At 56.1% G+C, this 19819-nt stretch overlaps 1 protein-coding gene across 1 annotated transcript in view; it reads right to left on the bottom strand.

The window, feature by feature from the left end:
- The window catches only part of NCS1 (neuronal calcium sensor 1), a 65208-nt gene that overhangs the window by 30517 nt on the left and 14872 nt on the right, over positions 1 to 19819 (bottom strand). The window contains exon 2 of the mRNA XM_054501906.2: positions 5807 to 5831. Coding sequence (XP_054357881.1) covers positions 5807 to 5831 — 25 coding nt within the window. The remainder of the gene's footprint in view (positions 1 to 5806; positions 5832 to 19819) is intronic.

The raw sequence follows: 19819 nt of genomic DNA, 5'->3' as shown, positions 1-19819 counted from the left end.
CCCTGAAAGCCTGGGCTCAGGAATCCCACGTTTTCCCGAGAGAGAGGCAGGCACGGGTGGAGTCTCTGGCTGTCGGGTGTCCTGAGAGTTGTTCAGAACAAGAACGGGGCCGGGCGTAGTGGCTCACGCCTGTAATCCCAGCACTTTGGGAGGCTGAGGCAGGCAGATTACCTGAGGTCAGGAGTTCGAGACCAGCCTGGCCAACATGGTGAAGCCCCATCTCTACTAAAAATACAAAAATTAGCTGGGCATGGTGGCAGGGGCCTGTAACCCCAACTACTCGGGAAGCTGAGGCAGGAGAATCACTTGAACCCGGGAGGCAGAGATTGCAGTGAGCTGAGATCGTGCCACTGCACTCCAGACTAGGCGACCGAGTGAGACTCCATCTCAAAAAAAAAAAAAGCAAGAAAGAAAAGAAAAAGAACAAGAACGGGTGCTGGCGAGAGGCCACGGTGAGAAAGGGCCCTCTGAAAATGGGCCAGGGTGTTTGGGATGCAGGTGCTCACCTCATTTGCCTTCTGTGCAAAGGACAGAGGGGACGGTGGGCCTGGTGAATCTAGCCTGTGAGTAGGCAGGCTTGTGGTTAACCAGTGAGGTTTAAGACAATCAAGGAATAGCAAACTGGTTTATTTTGTGTGGTAACAGCAGTTCCCCTGGCTCCCAGAGCACAGAGCAACATACTCTGTGATCCATTACTGATGTCTGCCACGGGCACAGGAGGGCAGAGTGTCACTGTCTAACCATCCCTGGTCTAGCGTCGCCCCGAGGGGATGGGACCATTGTAGAATACAACAGTGAGGTGGGTAGTGGGCTGACCTAGGAGAGCCAGAGAAAGGCATTGGTTCAACCATCCCCTGGCCTTGAAGGTACTGCCAAAATGAACCATAGGATATTTACTTGAGACACACAGAAATTTGCTCTGCCAGAAGGCAGAGAAAAAAACACCTATTTTCTTATCTCTTTTTTTTTTAAGACAGGGTCTCACTCTGTCACCCAAGCTGGAGTACAGTGGCACAATCATAGCTCACTGCACCCTTGACCTCTGGGGCCCAAGCGATCTTCCCATCTCAGCCAAGTAGCTGAGACCATAGGCATGTGCCACCACATCCAGCTTTTTTTTCTTTTTTTCTTTTGCAGAGACGAGATCACCTTATGTGCCCAGGCTGGTCTCAAACTCCTGGGCTCAAATGATCCTCTGCCTTGGCCTCCCAAATTGCTGGGATTACACGTGTGGGCCACCGGGCCCAGGCTTTTTTTTTTTTTCTAAGAGACGAGGTCTCACTCTATTGCCTGCAGCAGGGCAATCATAGCTCACTGCGGCCTCGACCTCCTGGGCTCAAGCCATCCTCCCACCTCGGCCTCCTGAGTAGCTGGGACTAAAGATGCATCCCTAAAGCAGGTTGCTTTTTTCTTTATAAGCTCTTTAGACAAAGTGCCCCCACGGTGAGGACTGGGCCTCACACAGCTGAGGGTCCCTGTTTTGCTGCGGGAGCCTCCACACCGCCCCCTCAGGCCAGCCTCCTTGGCTCCCTGCTGGTCCTCTAATTCGCCAGGCTCGTGTCCCACTCTCAGCCCTTGTCCTTGCTATTTTCTATGCCTGGGTGGATATGACCCAGGTTCCACCACCGAGTCCTTATTTTCTAGGTTGCAGCTCAAATGTCAGAATTCCAGAGCAGCCTCGCCTGACCTCTCCCTCCTAACGAGGCCCCCACTCTGCCGTGCTCTTATCTTCGTTTCCCCACAGGACATTTCTCAGCCCACAGTGACCCCGCTTTGTACTCATGTGTACGTCGGGGCCTGGGGTTTCGTCCAGTTTGCGGTGTGTCCCCAGGATGTAGGACAGTGCCTGGCACGGGGAGCGTGGTCTATTGATGCTTGATGAGTAAACAAAAGTCACTCACCCTGCTGGGCCTCAGTTTCCTCATCCGCCTAATGCGGAGAAAGTCCTCAATCTCAGGGCTGTTCACTGGGTTCCACAGATGATGTCAGGACCATGATTACTACGGTTACTGACACGAGCAGAGAGAATGTTTCCTAGACTCTGTTCCAAACGTCTTATATGAATTAGCACATTTATTCTTCACACTACTCCTAGAAAGTTTTACTATTATCACCGTCCTTTTCCAGATGGGGAAACTGAGGTCCTAAAAAGTCTAGTCATTTGTCCAAGGTCACTCAGCCAGAAAATGGGCAAGTCAGGATTCAAGCCCAGAGCCGGGCGCAGTGGCTTGCACCTGCGGTCTCAGCTACTCGGGAGGCTGAGTCAGGAGGATTGCTTGAGGCCAGAAGCTCAAGCTTGGGCAATAAGTGAGGCCCCAGCTCTACAAAAAATGTTTTTAAATAACTAGCCAGCCATGGTGATAAATGCCCGTAGTCCCAGCTAATCAGGAGGCTGAGTCAGGAGGATCACTTGAGCCCAGGAGGTCAAGGCTGCAGTGAGCTTTGATAGCACCACCACACTCCAGCCTGGGCGACAGGGCAACACCCTGTCTCTGAAAAAATAATATTAATAATAATTTAAATATATGTAATCCCAGCACTTTGGGAGGCCGAGGAGGGCAGATCACTTAAGGTCAGGAGTTCAAGACCAGCCTGGCCAACATGGTGAAACCCCATCTCCCCTAAGAAAATACAAAAATATTAGCCAGGCATGGTGGTGGGCACCTGTAATCCCAGCTACTTGGAAGGCTGAGGCAGGAGATTCGCTTGAACCCGGGAGGCAGTGGTTGCAGTGAGCTGAGATCGCACCACTGCACTCCAGCCTGGGCAACAGGGCGAGACTCTGTCTCAAAAAATTAAAGAAAAAAAAATTTTTAATAAAAATTAAAAGGATTCAAGTTTAGCCTGCCCGGTTCTGGAGCCCAAGATCCCAGCCACTCTGCCGTCTGCGGCTCCAGGAGAAGGCCCAGGTGTGGGTAGGGGAGGACGCCAGGGGAACTCAGACTGGTCTCAGTGTCTTCATCTATCTTATGCTGAGGTGCCATGATGGGGTCATCTCCTCTGGGTCATTGTGAGAATGAAATGAACGAGGCTGTGTCTGAGAGCCTGGCTGGCTCACAGCGGTGCTTGGGAAACATCCCCATCTCTCAAACACAAAGCTCATCCTCTTCCCTGCCCTGGAAGAGGCCCAGGCAGACAGCTCCTGGTGTCCCCTCCTTAGACCCCAGTCCCCTGAGACCCCTGGGGAGGTGCCTTGGTCATGAGCAGCCACAATCGGGGCCAGGGCAATGGGCAGGGGGGACAGCTGCTCACATCTGTCCCTTACCGGCCACCCAGCAACTCTAGCCACTGCCCTCCCCTGCCCTGGCCCTCCTTGGGAGATGCTGAGCTTTCTCATGGTCCCCCGAAGACACCTTGCTGCCCACTCATTCATCCCTCATTCAAATATTCACACTGGAGGCTGGGCACAGTGGCTCACGCCTGTAATCCCAGCATTTTGGGAGGCCAAGGCTTGAGCCCAGGAGTTTGAGACCAGCCTGGCCAACATGGCAAAACCCCGTCTCTACAAATAGAAAAATTAGCCAGGTGTCAGGTGGATGTCTGTTGTTCCAGCTACTTGAGAGGCTGAGGCAGGGAAGTCACTGTAATTGAGCTGAGATGGCACCACCGTACTCCAGCCTGAGCAACAGAGCAGAGAGACTCTGCCTCAAGAAAAAAAAAGAATATATATATATATATATATATACACACACACATACACACATACACACAAACACACACACACACATATATGTATGTACACACACACACACACACACATACACATTTACCCTGGAGGCAAGAGCTCAGCTTCTGGAGTCTCGATGCCTATGGTTCACCCCAACCCTGCCACCTCCCAACTGGACTTCCTCTGAGCCTCAGTTTCCTCATCTGCCACGTGGAATGATGAGCTCTGTTAACCCCCAGTACTGCTCCCAGAATTCAATGGCAGGCCGTGTGCAGTGGCTCACTCCTGTAATCCCAGCACTTTGGGAGGCTGAGGTGGGTGGATCACTTGAGGTCAGGAGCTCGAGACCAGCCTGGCCAACACCGTGAATCCCCATCTCTACTAAAAATATAAAAATTAGCGGGGTATGGTGGCACACACCTGTAATCCCAGCTACTCGGGAGGCAGAGACAAGAGAATCACTTGACTCTGGGAGGCGGAGGTTGAAGTGAGCTGAGATCATGCCACTGCACTCTAGCCTGGGTGGCAGAGCGAGAGACTCCAACTCAAAAAAAAAAACCATGGATTTGAAGCACCAAGGGCGATGCCTGTTGGGGGCCAAGCGCTCACCGTGGCCAGGCCCTAGGGACACAGCCATGGACAAGGCCAAGCTAGCCAGCCCTCAGAGCCCCGACAGGATGCAGAGAGGGATAAAATGCTTACCTGCTGCCCGGTATGTCATCGGCTGTCCCAGGGAGGCACAGGACAGTGGGGGGTTTCAGTGGGGGAGGGGGAGGGGCGAGGAGGTAACAGCCCAGCAGGCAGGGGGAGCAGCCTGGGCAAACATCAGGAAGCCTCCAAGACAAAGGTGAGGTCACGGAACAAACAGCAGTTCAGGCTGGCCAGAGGGTAAAAGCCAAAGGCCAACGGGCAGAGGATGCCAGACTGCAGGGGTCAGCAGGGCCAGACTGAACCAGGCCTTGTAAGCACATAACCATGTCAAGGGTGAGGACTTCACTCTGAGGTCCAGGGGGGGTGGCAGACGCCTGGCATGGTCAGGTTTTTGTTCAGCAAAGACCCCTCTGGCTGGCATGTGTGAAGGCAGGGAGAACATGTATGGATGGGGAATCTAGGGAGGCTTCATGGAGGAGGCGACTTGGGCTGAGCCTTGGGAGGGGCAGAGTTCAGACGGCCCAGGAAGGAAGGCGGGCATTCCGGGAAGCAGAGCCACAGGGGTGAAGACCTAGAAGGAGGGCGCTTCTAGGGCACTCACCCGGGGAAGTGCAGAAGTGGAAAGTGAGGGCAGAAACTCAGTCCCAGGATGGGGCATCTCCCAGCAAGGGCTCAGCAGAGCCAGGCGGGCCAGCATAGCCCTGCCCCATCTGCAGCCTGGACTTGAGGCAGGGAGGTGTAGGGAGTGGCCCTGGAGGCTCCTGGGGGTGCCAGGCCCTGCCAGACTTGACTGGAAAGTCTCCAAGCTCGCTGCCTCATGTCCCTACGCGCCACTCCTGAGGCTCAGCCACCTTACATGGTGAGCCTGCTGTCTGCTCCACATTCCACAAAGACGGACAATACACCGCCCTCCTCCCCCAGGCCCAGCCCTGGCACTGCTCATCCATTACAGGCCCCGCTGATCCCTCACTGCCGCTTTTCCATTTGCTCCATGACGTACGGCCTCGGAATCCTTCTTATCACAGCCCTCCAGGCAGCTACGACAGATTGATTAGAGCTGGCATCCAAGAGCAAACCCATTTGCCATCCCTGATCCAATCGAATAGATCATTTTATAGAAGGGGCGACGGAGCCCCGGCGAGGGGAAAGGACCTCTCAAGGTCATAGAAGGACTTTCTTATCCAAACCCTTCTCTTTGGTGAGCAGGGCCTGGAATCAACCCTTCAGGCCTTGGTGGTCCCTAAAGATGCAACTCAAAACAAGGACCACCAACAAACACCCCAACGCCACCCCCAACCCAGTTCCACTGAAACCACGTCAGTCCCGTAAGGACAAGGGCCACTGAACAAAGGCTGTCTGGACCCCATGCTCAGGGGCCCCTCCACATGCCCCCATCCTGGGCAGCTGGACTGCTGTCCTCATCAGCCCACAGCCCACAAAGCCCACAGCCCCAGCCCCTCCACGGTTTGAGAAAAAGCAGCTACTCACCACTGCTGGACCTCCTTCTCGGTAACTGCAAGAGAAAACAGAAAAGCAGGCTCTTAGCTCAGGGAAGGTGTCCCAGGAGATGGGCAGACATTCGCTGGGGGGCCTCCCCCCCAGCCCTCCCCTCCCCACGGCCATGTCCCCAGGCATCGGCCTTCTCTGGATGAGAAAATGCTCCCTTGGTGAGCAGTCCTAGTCAAGGGCTCTGCACCCACCACCCCAGCAGGGGACACTGGCCCCATCCCTTCCCGTTGCCCATGTGCTGCCTGCCACTGCCACTGCCGCTGCTGGGAGAGCCCCCAGGAACGCCCTGTGGCACTCAGGGGTTCGCTTCTCCCACAGCCCTTGCTCCCAGGCCAACATCTAAGACTTACTCTTTCCCATCTCTCAATCCCTGGGGACGGGATGTCAGGGAAGGCCCTGGCTTCCCCAGGCATTCGGCTGCCCCACCTATGTTGGGGGGCTGGGTTGAAAAGGGGCAGCTCTCAGCAGAAGGGTGGACCACCCTCCCTGTCAGCCTGTCCCTGCAGCCCCTCTCCGTGGTCAGCCCGGGCTCTTTCACTGGAAAGACATGAACAGAACCGTGAAGCAAAAGCTGAAAGAGGCCACAGAGAGTGGCTGAGCCTAGAGCCAAGCCCACATACCCATTCTTTACTGAGCCATGAAACAAACAAGAATGCTTTTTCTGAAAAGTGCAGAATCGTTTCAAGTTGGAACCAAATCAATGTTCTCTCTAAAGTCACTGAAAAAGAACCTCAAACCACCACCAAGGCCACCCTCGCTCCCTGCCTGTGTGAGCGCGAGACGGCTCCTCCTGCACTCCCTGCCTTGGGCGCCTCATCCATAAAGTGGGCATCATACTTTCAGCACCTGCCACACAGACCTGTTGTGGGGACTCACTCATAAAGGCATGGAAACTACTGGATCCCCGGGGATGCCAGACACCTGGAAAGGCCACGCCTGGTGTCAAAGAATGCAATTTTCCAAGAGAAAGTTTTGGCAAATGGTATGGGGTAGGGCCTTCAAATGTGCTCAATACTGGCTTGTGGAATGAATGAATGAATGAACACATGAACAGACAGGAAAGGGGTGTCAGGTGGAGGTCAGACGAGTAAAGGAACTGGAATCTATTCCCAGGGAAGTGGGAAGGAAGCCCAAAGAGGTGTCTCTGAATTGTTTGTGCCTGACCAGACTTGAGGAAGCCACTTTTCAAAAACCACTCAAAGCAAGCTCGCAACAGCTGCCAAATACCAAGAGCCTGCCACAAGCCCGAATCTGCGCCCAGGGCGGGCCTCTGTGCTTTAGCTCAACAGCTCTTATGACAGCATGGACGGAGGATGGCGCGACTCTGCCCTGGCTCCAAATGTGGAAACTGAGGCACAAAGAGATCAGGAAGTGGCAAGGCAAGGGTCTGACCTTAGGTCTGTGGCTCAGAACCTGGCAGCCAGATTCCTGGGCAGGCTAGACGCCTCCACCCCCGTGCTGGTCAGCACTCTCCCCCCACAAGCCCAAATCAGAGATGGAGGAAGAGACCTGTCTGCAAGCAGGCCTCAGATAAAAAGAGAGGAGGCAGGTCGGGCACGGTGGCTCACGCCTGTAATCCCAGCACTTCGGGAGGCTGAGGCGGGCAGATCACAAGGTCAGGAGATCGAGACCATCCTGGTTAAAGCGGTGAAACCCCGTCTCTACTAAAAATACAAAAAATTAGCCAGGCATGGTGGCACGCTCCTGTAGTCCCACCTACTCTAGAGGCTGAGGCAGGAGAATCGCTTGAACCCAGGAGGCGGAGGTTAAAGTGAGCCAAGATCACGCCATTGCACTCCAGTCTGGGTGACAGAGCGAGACTGTGTCTCAAAAAAAAAGAGAAAGAGAGAGAAGGCAACAGCGGGAAATGCCGGTTACCCAGAAACACCGGGCCTGGAGTCAAAGAAAGCAATTTTCTGAGATAAAGTTTTGGCAAAGGGTATGGGGCAGGAAGGGTTCAGGATTCGGCATGGGGGTGGAGAGGGAAGGTGTCCTTGGTCTGATCCAGGCTGGCTGCCTGGGCCTGCCCCCCACACCTGCTGTGATGGCAGCTGGGGCTGTGGGGCGGATGCTGAAAGCCCAAACCTGGAGACACAGGTGACCCATCACAGTACCGCCAGGAGCTCAGGGCCACAGGTGCTAAAGCCAGACCAAACTGCCTGGGTTCAAATCCGGCCCCACAGGGCACTGTGTGTCCTTGGGCAAATTGCTTCCCCTGTCTGAGCCTCAGTTTTCTCATCTGTGAAATGGGATTGTTGGGAAAATTGAAGTGCTTGCTGCTCCTCGGCTTCACAAAAACCCCACAGGGAGGTGTGACCCCATTTTCCCAATAAGGAATTGAAGTTCCGACGGGTCTGCTTATTTGTCTGAGATCACCTGAGGTCCCTTTGCCAGGAAACAGCAGAGCCAGGACAGTGCCCCCAGAGATCAGGATGGAGGACCAATTGGGTACAACTCCTTGAGTCTGCATGACCTTGTATGACCTTGGCAAGGGGTGGCAGCATTCGACACAAACAGCAGGAGCTGGGTGGCATGGCCACTGTCTCAGGCGGGCCTCACAGTGCCAGAGCGGGGCTTCCCTGGACCCCCAGCTCAGAAGTCCCACTCTCCCTTGACACCCCCTACCCATGTCTCCCAGCAGCCTTCCCCCAGGGCTCTGCCTCAGCCTCTGTGTCCTTCCTCACCCCCAACTACACTCCCAGGATGTGGCAGGCAGGTGGGAGAAGGGCACATGACTAGGGCTCCCCTCATTGGAAAGGTCCCCCCACAGAATCCTGGGTGATCAGCAGGCGGCCGAGCCCCAGGGAACCGGAGCTAGGTGGGGGAGATAAGTCCTGCCCATGCTTTAAGCAGCGAATTGACCTTTAGGAAACAGTTGAGGCTGGCAGGTATCCCCTGGCACCCAGCCAGGGCCCAGCAATCCTAACTGCTTCACTGCCTGGGGCCTTGGAGGGCCTTTTTTTTTTTTTTTTTTTTTTTTTTCTGGAGACAAAGTCTTGCTCTGTCACCCAGGCTGGAGTGCAGTGGCATGATCTCGGCTCACTGCAACCTCCGCCTCCCGGGTTCAAGTGATCCTCATGTGCCTCAGCCTCCCAAGTAGCTGGAACTACAGGCACACACCACCACGGCCAGCTAATTTTTGTATTTTTAGTAGAGACAGGGTTTCACATGTTGGCCAGGCTGGTCTCAAGCTCCTGATCTCAAGTGATCCGTCTGCCTTGGCCTCCTAAAGTGCTGAGATTACAGGCGTGAGCCACCACACCCAGCCGTGGAGGGTCTTGAAGGACAGCAGGCAGGACCCACATCTCTGGGGTCCTGACCACCTACCCCCAGCCCTCCCGCCAGCCAGGGAGCTCTGGCACAGGCCAGGCTGTCCTTTGTCCAAACCCCAGACCCTGCTGAGCAGCTACCACCCCAACCTGGAGAGGAAGCGGAGCTGGGGGAGGCGACCAGAGGAACGTGCCCATCCTCAGCCTAGGTTTGCCCATCACCAAGGCCTGTGTTCTCGACTATTGTGTCTGGGTTCCCAGAAGCTCAACTCTTCCAAGATCACCTTTGAGATCTTTCTCTGTCTAGTGTCCAGTGATTCACTCAGGATTTTTCTTGAAATCATCTCAATTTGCTTTTACTTACCTGCTTAATCTAGCTTCAGCCTAAGCAATAATACCCATAAAGTTACCAGTGACTGTGTTGGTCATACCTTTTCTAATACACGATAAAAAATATAACAAATTCAAAAAAAAAGCCACCGTCCTTGATCAAACCTGCCCTGCCTTCGATCGTAAAATAGCCCAATATCATGTACCCCTTAATTTGATGCAGTGGAAGGGCACATTATCCATGGACATCTCCCGCCAAAAATAATTAACCTGAGTCTAACCACAAGGACATAATCAGACAAATTCAGGCTGTGGGACATTCTACAAGACCACTGACCAGGACACTTCAAGTCAGGGCCAGGAAAGGCAAAGCAAGTCGGAGGACTGTTCCAGAAAAAAGAGTCTAAACAGACGAGGCAACCAAATGTAACTCGAGATGCCTGGATCGGGTCCAGATCAGCAGGAAAAAACAGTTATCAGGGCTGTCACTGGGCCAGCTGGGAAGTCACTGCACTGTGGACTGGCAATTAGGTGCTGCCATGGGGATGAGGTGGGGGTGGTAACAGCACTGAGGCTAATGCCCTTTTTCTTTTTCTTTTCTTTTTTTTTTTTTTTTTGAGAAGGAGTCTTCCCTCTGTCACCCAGGCTGGGGCTGGAGTGCAATGGTTAATCTGGGCTCACTGCAACCTCTGCCTCCAGGGTTCAAGCAATTCTCCTGCCTCAGCCTCCCAAGTAGCTAAGATTACAGGCACCTGCTACCACGCCTGGCTAATTTTTGTATTTTTGGTAGAGACGGGGTTTCACCATGCTGGTCAGGTTGGTCCCAAACTCCTGACCTCAAGTGTTCCATCTGCCTCGGCCTCCCAAAGTGCTGGGGTTACAGGCATGAGACACCGCACCCAGCTTTGGAGATGTGCCCTGAGCTATTCGGGGTGAGGGTCAAGACGCAATATACACACTCACGTATGTAGAAAGAGAGGGGACGGTTGCAGCAGAGCCGGGGACTCGAGGACACAGAGGCGTCCCTGCACCACCACATCAATGTTCCTCTTGGTTTTTCAAAATAAAAAGTTGAGGGAAATGTTTGTCCTCTTCACCCAATAACCACTGTGCCTGCCTCCCCTCCCCACTGCACAATGCCAGGAGGGCTGGGGGGTCCTGCCCAAGGTCCTGTGCCCCCAGCAGTTCCGACCAAGACAGGCACTGCGAGGGAGGGAGATGGGGGACAGTTTAGGGGTTCAGCTTCCCTTTGCCTCAGCCTCCACCCAGATGCCAGAGTGACCTTCCCAGGCTCTGGCTCCCAGCCCAGCCCATTTTCCCCCTCCTCCCAGAGCCTCCAACCACATGTGAAATTAACAGGGCCTCCGCCTCTGCCTCCCTTGATGGGTCTGGGCTCCGGGCTCTGGGTTCAGGGCTCAGGGTTCAGGGCAGGGTAGGAACACAGGCAGTCCTTGCACAGCTTGTTCCCTGGGTCCCTAGCCCACATCCTGACCCCAGTGGAGTTCCTCTGACTGTTTCGGCCTCCAGGCCTTTGTGCTCTGGCCGGAACACTTCCTCACCTCACCCCTTCCACCCAGGGAACCCCTATCCATCTTTCAAAGCCTAGCTGGGCCCGAGCGCGGTGGCTCACGCCTGTAATCCCAACACTTTGGGAGGCCAGGGTGGGCGGATTACTCGGGGCCAGGAGTTCGAGACCAGCCTGGCCAACATGGTGAAACCCTGTCTCTACTAAAAATACAAACATTAGCCGGGTGTGGTGGCGCGTGCCTATAATCCCAGCTACTAGGGAGACTGAAGCATGAGAATTGCTGGAACCCAGGAGGCAGAGGTTGTAGTGAGCTGAGATCACCACTGCACTCCAGCCTGGGTGACAGAGACTGTTTCAAAAAAAAAAAAACAAAGCCCAGCTGGGATGGCCTTCTTCTAGGAGGCCCTCCCGACACTGCCTTGGCCCCCTGAGAAGCTCCCTTCACATGAGGTCTGTCTTCCCATGGGTTCCACGACAGAGGGCCAACGGGGGTCTGACCAAGGGGGCACAGGCTGGGCTTAGGGGGGCAGTGGTGAAGTACAGTGGTCCAGAGAGGGCCTTGGCCAGTCCAGCGAGCACTTCAGGCCAGGGATCCCTCTGATCTGTGGTCTTGGATGAGTGACCCTGCATCTCTGAGCCTTGGTTTGCTCATGTGTAAAATGGGACTCAGGCATCTAGCAGGAAGAGGAGGGACTGGTGCTCGGCCCAGTGTCCAGCACCCAGCAAGTGCGAGATAGAAGCACTTCTTCCCCTCATTTTCCTAGCTGGACACTAAGCCCGCAGAGGCCAGGACACTTCTCCTGGCCCATTCTAGCGTCACCCTCAGAGCCTGGCCCAGCACCCTGCACACAGGGGACAGAGAAAAACCCCTGCTGATTCCTCCTTCGTCATCCAGCCACTGGGCTGGGTTTAGAACACATCCTCAAACGTGTTCCTCATGCACTGACCTTCACAATTTCATCCGGCTTTGGCCAATTTTTAAAACGAACTGTCTCTCCATCACACTCTGCCTCCAGGCCTGCGGCCCAGGCTCGTACCAAAACCAGGATTTAAAACTGGCAATGGGCCATGCTCTCCATGGGGCCAGACAGGGGAAAGCTCTGGGGTGTCATCCTGTCAGGGTCACTTGAAGACTGGGTGATTCCAAACAAGTTTCTTAACCCCTTTGAACCTCCAAGTCCTCACCTGTAGGATGGGGTATGAACTCCTACCAGGCAGAGCCATTGTCAAGGTTGTCGAGGAGTGGATGGAGAAGTCAGAGCCAGCACAGGGCCCTGGGAGAGGGGGGACTGGGCATCCACTCTACTCTCCCCTTCACTGACCCCCAGAGAGCCAGAGCTGCAGAAGGGGAGGGCAGCTGCAGGCTCAGAGCAGAGAGTGGGTCCTAGCTTTCGCCCCACCCCCACGCCCACAGACTCCAGGCTCATACCCCACAGCCAGGAAGCACCTGCAGTGCCCACAGCCTCCTTTCCACCCCGGCAGCGCTCCTGAGGTCCCCAGCTCCCCTACTCCAGCTCCTCCTCCCTTCCACACAGCTCTCGTCTGCCAGGAATGAACACGAGAGCCAGTCCCAGGAGCCCAGGAGGATGTTAAGTCTGATTTTGATTTCCCTAAAGCACAACACCTCTCTCCCGATTGAAGCTCAGCTCAAACATGGTGGGAGCAAAAGGCAGGGGCTGGCAGCCTCCTCCCGGTGCCGGCTGCAGCCAGAGGCATGGAGGGCAGACGGCCAGCCAATCCAGCCTCTTCCGCCATCCCTCCTGGGGCGGACCTGGCCCTGGATCCATCTCCAGGGATGAGGGCTGCCCGAGTGTCTCTGTACCTGGCCCCAGCCCTCCACCACAGCTGAAGGAAAACCGCACCAGCAAGGGGGCCTTTGGGTTTGAGCAGGACAAGAACAGAAGGCGGGGCCTTTGGGCCTGGCCATGAGTGACCCATCTTACTAAATCAGACAGTCCCCTCGGTCCTGACACCTTTGATCACTGACTGTCCTCCTTCCAGAAGCACAGCTGGCCTCAGAAGCTCCTCCCAGGCCCACGTCTCTCCTGTGCTCAATCTCCCAGCACCAGGGCTCCTCCAAGCGCCCAGCTCACGCGCTCTCTGGGGGCGGCTCTGCTCCCTGCACCCCTCACTCCCAGTCTCCTCCCAGCTGGCCCCTCCTGCAGTTCAGCTCCCCAACCCCCGTCCAAGCTCCTCACCGACGACCCAGGGGCCCCTCAGGCTCCACGTGGCCCAAAGGGATCCCCTGGGCCTCCTCCCAGGTCCCCATCCTGAGATCTCCCTACAGGCAGTCCTGCACCAACTGCAGACAAGTCCCATCCAACCCGGCTGCCTCAAAAATACGGGAAAGCCCCCACTGTCCAGGGCTGGCTGGACATCGCCCCCACACCATCCCAGCTACTGTGCCGGCCTCTTCTCAGCCCCATCCCATCCCACTCTTCCATCCAGTCCCCACCTGCAGCTGCCAGCATCCCTAATGTGGTCACATTCCTCCCCTCCTAGAACCCTCCTCCAGAGCCTCAGTGCATCTCCAGCCTCTCCAACCTCAACCCTGCCCCTCCTCACAGCACCCTGCAGCTGTGTTCTCCCTGCAGTACCTACCTGAGAAGCCCCCACGGTACCATCTCCTGAGAATAGGGTGCTCTGCCCCAAGCCCTCCCTGGGCAGCAACAGCACAGCTAAGTCAGAGAGCGGAGGGAGTGCACCGCTGGCCGCACACACCCTTCTGCCCCTTCCCGCCGGGCCCACCCCTGGGAAGGGGCAGTTCCTCATAGCTAAGACGGTGGTGGTCCCTTGTGGGGCCTGGACTCCAGGGATCTGCCACTCCCTTGCTGTGTGACTGGTTTTTTCCCCAGTTTGGGCTTCGGTTTCCCCATCTGTGAAAGAGGACATTACTAGCTGTGCCAACCATGGAGTACTGCATACTGGGAGGTGGGGAGGACAGAAAAGAGAGTGAAACACCTGTGGGGTTCCCACCGGGGTCCTGCTACACTCGAGGGCTGGGAAGCAGCCACCTGCTGCTCCAATCCTCCAGGTGCCCCAAGCACACAAGGCCTCAGATCACTCCCCCCACCGCTGCAGCACCGGCTCCTAGGGGAGCACCTCCCTGGAGTCACACGGCAGCATCGGGTGATTTCAGAAGGCCCCGGGGATATATGCTGGTGTTCCTGGACGGGCAGGGAGCCCTGGCTGCCCACCTTTGCTCCTGACCCAATGCGTGAACGTGGCCACGCACCCTCCCCTCTCTGTCCCACGAAAGAGGTCAACTCCTGAGACCTCCAGGCCCCCCAGCTCCCACGCTCCACAGAGTGACCTTCAGGCAACAAGCAGATGAGGGGCTGGAGCGTCTCATTTCCCACGGAGGACAGGCCCCGTGTCCAGGAAGAGCAGCCCTCGAGAGGGCTGGAGTGAGGACAGGAAGGTGGGCACAGGCTCTGGGCCAGATAACGTGGCCGGGCCCCAGACTCATTAACCCTCGACCTTGGACAAGGGCGGCAGCTTCTTCTCTAAGATGGAGTGCTCGGCGGCACTGCCTCCAAGCTCAGAGTAACGTGACAGCAGACGCAGGAGCTGCCTGGCACGAGGCAGTCAGCATGATCATCACTGCTGTTGTACTTATTACTCGATGCTCCTGCCAGGGTGAGAAGAGAGACCACCCCCCACTCCCAATCCCATACCTGTCTGCCACCACTGCCTGGCTAAAGGGCGGCTGGGCCCCAGCACCAGGCCTGAGCTGCCCCAGAAAGGAGGCCTGGCCTGCTGCCCAGAGCTCCCGGGCACTCCTGGCTGAGAAAAGCCGCTGCAGGAGCCCCTCGCCCTGACCCACTCACCGCGCATTCCCCAGCCCTTCTGCCCTCCCCTCTGCCCTCCAGCCCCCCATCGTGTGTCCCCACTGTGGGAGTGTTGACCCAGCCTCCTTGGCAGTCACTGTCTCCACCCCAGTTCGCCGAGTGCCGGCCAGGACTGGTCCAGCACTGGGCTGGCGCACACAGCGGCCGGCAGGAAAGGTGGGCGGGCCCTGTCTGCTCTGCTCGCTGCCCCTTCCAAGCAGGCCGCCCACCAGGGCCATCAGACCGCCATGCACAGCGGTGAGCAGCTGTGACAGCCGCTGTTGCCATCGGGTGCTGACTGTGGTCTGCCCGGCACCAGCCTGCACCCTCATTTCATTAGAGTCTCACACAGCCCAGGGGGCCATGGGCTGTTGCTGTGTCTGTCTCAGGATGAGGCACCTGGGCTCATCGGGGGAGCCCCATGCCCACGGCCATCCAGCTGACCAGGCTCTGACCACCCCCCACCGGCCCCCACCTCCCTTCCTTACATCCCCACGGCTGCCTAGCCTCCATGTAAGAGAGGCCAGAGCCTCCAGGCTGGCGAGAGGAAGGCTGAGCACTTGAGTGGGGGTATTTCACCTGTTGGGGGATCTCCCGGCCTGTCTTCAGGAATGGCGAGTAGATGGCGAGTCCCTGGCCCCGGAGGGCAGACTCGGGCCAGGGCCAGGTAACCTTCAGCCCCAGCTCCCGATAGCTGCTCTTCACCGCTCTGCACCCGGTCCTGGCTCCCCTGCCCGAGGCCCCCTAAAGCCAGGCTTTCGGCTTGGGACACACAGTCCAGCAGGGATCACCCAGGGCCTTTGCACAGATGGGTCTACCTACTATCCAGTCGCCACGTGGCCTGGGTCAGCGTGCTCCCTGCCCCGCTGTCAGGGGCCAACGAGAGGATACAGGTCACAAGCACCAAGCCCAGCACATGATGGGCGCCCTGGAGATGCTGTGCTAATGAGGAGTCGTGGGGTCTGAATAAAAGTCAGAGGGCCAGGCCTTGGGGTGGACGCCAAGATGGGAAGCTGTTGCTGCTCCCACAGGGAGTGGAGCCAGGTGAGAGGCTGCTTAGAGCTGCTCAGAGTCAAAATCAAAGCGCAGTCTCCCTCTCAGTCCCTCAGGATCCTCCCCAAGGCCCTGTGCTGACAGGCAGGGGTCCCTGCCAGCCCACTTCCAAGAAACTGCAGTTTCACAGACAGGCAAAGCACTCGGCCAAGATCATGCAGTCAGGGGTGGAGGAGTGGAGACGGAGGCCAGGTTTATCGACTCCAGAGTCCGGGCTCAGGAAGGTTTTAGCTGGGAGATATCATCCCCAAGGACGATCCTGCCCACCTCCCGCATGCTCTCAAAGAGTTACTGAGTCTTTGGCATCTCTGACGCCCCAACAAAGTGCCATTGGTGCTGGCAGGCAAAGGTCCTCAGTATCTGCTGATATGTTAACTTGCTTTGACTGGCTGAGTGACCCAGATCAAGTCACACTGACATAGGTTCAAATCCCGGCTCTACCACGTTCCAGTTGTGTGACATTGGACAAGTTGGTTAACCTCCCTTGGTTTTCTCACCAGAAAAGTAAGGGCGATAAAACCTACCATAGTTACATACGTAGAAAAAAGATGGAAAGAAACCAGTTGAAAATGTACACAGTGGCCTCAGAGAAGCTGTATGAGAAATGGTTTTGTTCTGTCTCTGTGAGTGCCTGCTTTTGTCCGATTTTGACGGCTGGGTGCTCCATGGGGCAGGATCTATAGTAGGTGCTCAGTGTATGTGTGTTCTCACAGAATGCATGTTCTTGTTTTAGGTGGGTAAGTTGGAAAGTAGACAGGGATACTTTTATTTTCTAAAACCCAAAGTTATTCCTGGCTAGTAAAGGAACTTGTTCCAATGACCACATATATTCTCTCTCTCTCTCTTTTGCATAAACATACAAGAACTGCCCCCTGGCTCAAGCCATCTTTCCTGTCAGACTCAGCTCAGAATATTCCAAAAGGAAGTGAGCCACATCTTCTGCCTCTTTGGGGCCTTCGAGACCTTGGGAATATATATATATATGTATATATATGTATATATATATTTTTTTGAGACGGAGTCTATCTTCTAGCTCTGTCACCCAGGCTGGAGTGCAGTGGCACAATCTCAGGTCACTGCAACCTCCACCTTCTGGGTTCAAGCAAGTTCAAACAATTTTCCTGCCTCAGCCTCCCGAGTAGCTGGGATTACAGGCATGCGCCACCACACGCGGCTAATTTTTGTATTTTTAGTAGAGATGGGGTTTCACCATGTTGACTAGGCTGGTCTCAAACTACTGACCTCAAGTGATCCGCCCACCCCGGCCTCTCAAAGTCCTGAGATTACAGGCGTGAGCCACCGTGGCCGGCCAAGACCCTGGGAAAATCTTGTGTGTGTGGAGTTTTCTCAGGATTCCTGGTGGGGACCCTCTCAAACATTTCAGAGCTGACCTCGGCACTCAGGGATTTGGATCAGTCCCATTCCACAAGCATTTCCCAAACATTGCCAAGGTCAGACGTTGTGGAAGGCACTGAGGCAACTGACCTACTCAATAGAAAGGGTCTTTGTCTAAACTGACTCATTCTTTAGCCCCTGTGTGACCTTGGGCAACTAAGTTCACCTCTCTGAGCCTCAGTTTCCTCAGCTGCAAAATGGGAATAGTGGTGATCACAATGCCTTTCTTGCAGGGTGGTTAAAGGAACAAACAGGATTTTCACCTTTCCTTCATCCAGCAATTAATTTCTGAGCACTCTCAATGGGTCAGAACCTGAGCCAGGCTCCAGGGACACAGCAATGACCTAGACACAGGTTCCTGTCCTCTGAGTCCCTGATACAACAGGGGAGACACACCCTGTTAGCACACACCCACACAGCTGTCTATCTGTCATAATAAGAAAGGAAAGCTCAGCTGGGCCCAGTGGCTCACGCCTGTAATCCCAGCACTTTGGGAGACCAAGACGGGTGGATCACCAGAGGTCAGGAGTTTGAGACCAGCCTGGCCAACATGGCAAAACCCCGTGTCTATTACAAATACAAAAATAAGCTAGTCATGGTGGCAGGCACCTGTAATTCCAGCTACTCGGGAGGCTGAGACAGGAGAATCGCTTGAACCCAGGAGGCGGAAGTTGCAGCAAGCCAAGATTGCACCACTGCACTCCAGCCTGGGCAACAAAGCGAGATCCCCGCCTCAAAAAGAAAAAAAAAAAACAAAGGAAAGAGGCTGGGCGCGGTGGCTCATGCCTGTAATCCCAGCACTTTGGGAGGCCAAGAAGGCGGGTGAATCACCTGAGGTTGGGAGTTCGAGACCAGCCTGACCAACATGGAGAAACGCCATCTCTACTAAAAATATAAAATTAGGGCATGGTGGCACATGCCTGTAATCCCAGCTACTCGGGAGGCTGAGGCAGGAAAATCACTTGAACCCAGGAGGCGGAGGTTGCAGTGAGCCAAGATTGAGCCATTGCACTCAAGCCTGGGCAACAAGAGCGAAGCCCCGTCTCAAAAAAAAAAAAAAGGAAAGTTCAGGGTTAACGAAAATGTGAAGCAGGAACCCAATCTAGCCTAGGGGGTCAGGCGTGCTCCCTGAGGAAAGGGCTGATGTGCAGGCCTTAGCCAGGCAAAGAGGAAGAAGCAGCGCTTTCCAGGAGAGGCTGCAGGTCCAAGGCTCAGCCTGGTGAGTTCAGGAACCACAAGAAGCCACATCACACTAGAACAAAACCTTATCCACAGGCAGCGTGGCGTGGTCCAGGCGGAGAGAACATAGCAAGTATCCCAAAATGTTAACAATTGCCACCATTATTAATACAGATGTCACAGCACCCAAAGACAAGGCCAGATGGCTAGGGCCAATAACGGGGGCACCCTGCAGGGGCAGGGACCACAAGAAGTCAAGCAGGTCGCCACCCTCCATCCCCCCACTTTGGATCATGTGGCACCTGCCTCCCCCACCCTAGTCCCCACATTCCTGCTTCAGTCCTAGCCCTCCAGGGACCCCCACCCCAGCCCCAGGAAGGGGTGGGAGACACAAAGCTGGCCTCCCTCACAGCTCAGGCAGAAGCCAAATTGTTCACAGAAGCCACACGGTCACACCTAATGTCACAGCCAGTAGAGCAGGGAGCCCTCTGGATGGAAGCCCTGAGAGGGTCCCAAGATGGAGCAGAGGCAAGAGGTGAAGAGAGACCCCGGGGAAGGTGCAAGGCCCTCCACACACGGATAGATGGAGATGGCAGTGGCAGGGACGCAGAGACTGGGTGAGGGCGGCACCAGGGGTGGAACCAGCGTCGGCCACCGCCAGCACCTCCCCTCCCAGAATGCTGTGGATCTGCTCCCGAAACACCGAGGTCTGGCCCCTGAGCTGCGCCAGGGCAGAACGGCTCCTGCAGGGACCACAGGAGGTTTTAGAGCATGTGTTCCAGGGCGACTGGCTGGGAGGGTTGGCGAGGGCTGCTGCTGGAGCCCAGGCAGAGGCAGCCCTGGCCAGCAGCAGGCAGCAGCCCTGACTCCGGCTCTGGCCCTTTAAGAGCGGAGGGTGGAGGCTCAGCTCCGACCTGCCCTCCTGGAGGAGGCACAGAGTGACTCATCAGGGTCCTTGTCACGGTGCTCAGAGAGCAGGAGGACCCGGGGATGGCGGCGACGGGGCACAGAGAGGCACAGACGCGGACCCATCAGCCTGGCCGGAGCTCGCTGGAGGCCGGACCCTGACCTTGACTGGGATGCCTGCCAGTACCTCCCTGGGCAAGGCCCCCCGTCTCCCGGGTGTGCCCTGTGGCCTCACATTGCTCCCCTGCTTTCCGAGACACTCCTCCTAGCGGAGCCCTTGCCCTGCTGGGTCAGCCAACAGCTCTGAGGGGCCAACCCACTGCCCATGTCCCCGCCCTGACTCTCCAGGTACCTCCTAAAGCAGGGGCCATCAGCAACCCCACTCCACAACCAGGAAACCGCAGCTTGGAGAGGCCAAGGGACTTCCGCGGATCTGCTTCTGGCCACATAAGCTCACCTCTGAGCTGCCCAATCGCTCGTCAGTGCCCCTCATGCTTGGAGC

The sequence above is a fragment of the Pongo pygmaeus genome, chromosome 13, assembly GCF_028885625.2.
Source record: "Pongo pygmaeus isolate AG05252 chromosome 13, NHGRI_mPonPyg2-v2.0_pri, whole genome shotgun sequence".
Taxonomy (NCBI): domain Eukaryota; kingdom Metazoa; phylum Chordata; class Mammalia; order Primates; family Hominidae; genus Pongo; species Pongo pygmaeus.
This window is presented reverse-complemented; position numbering and strand designations above follow the sequence as displayed.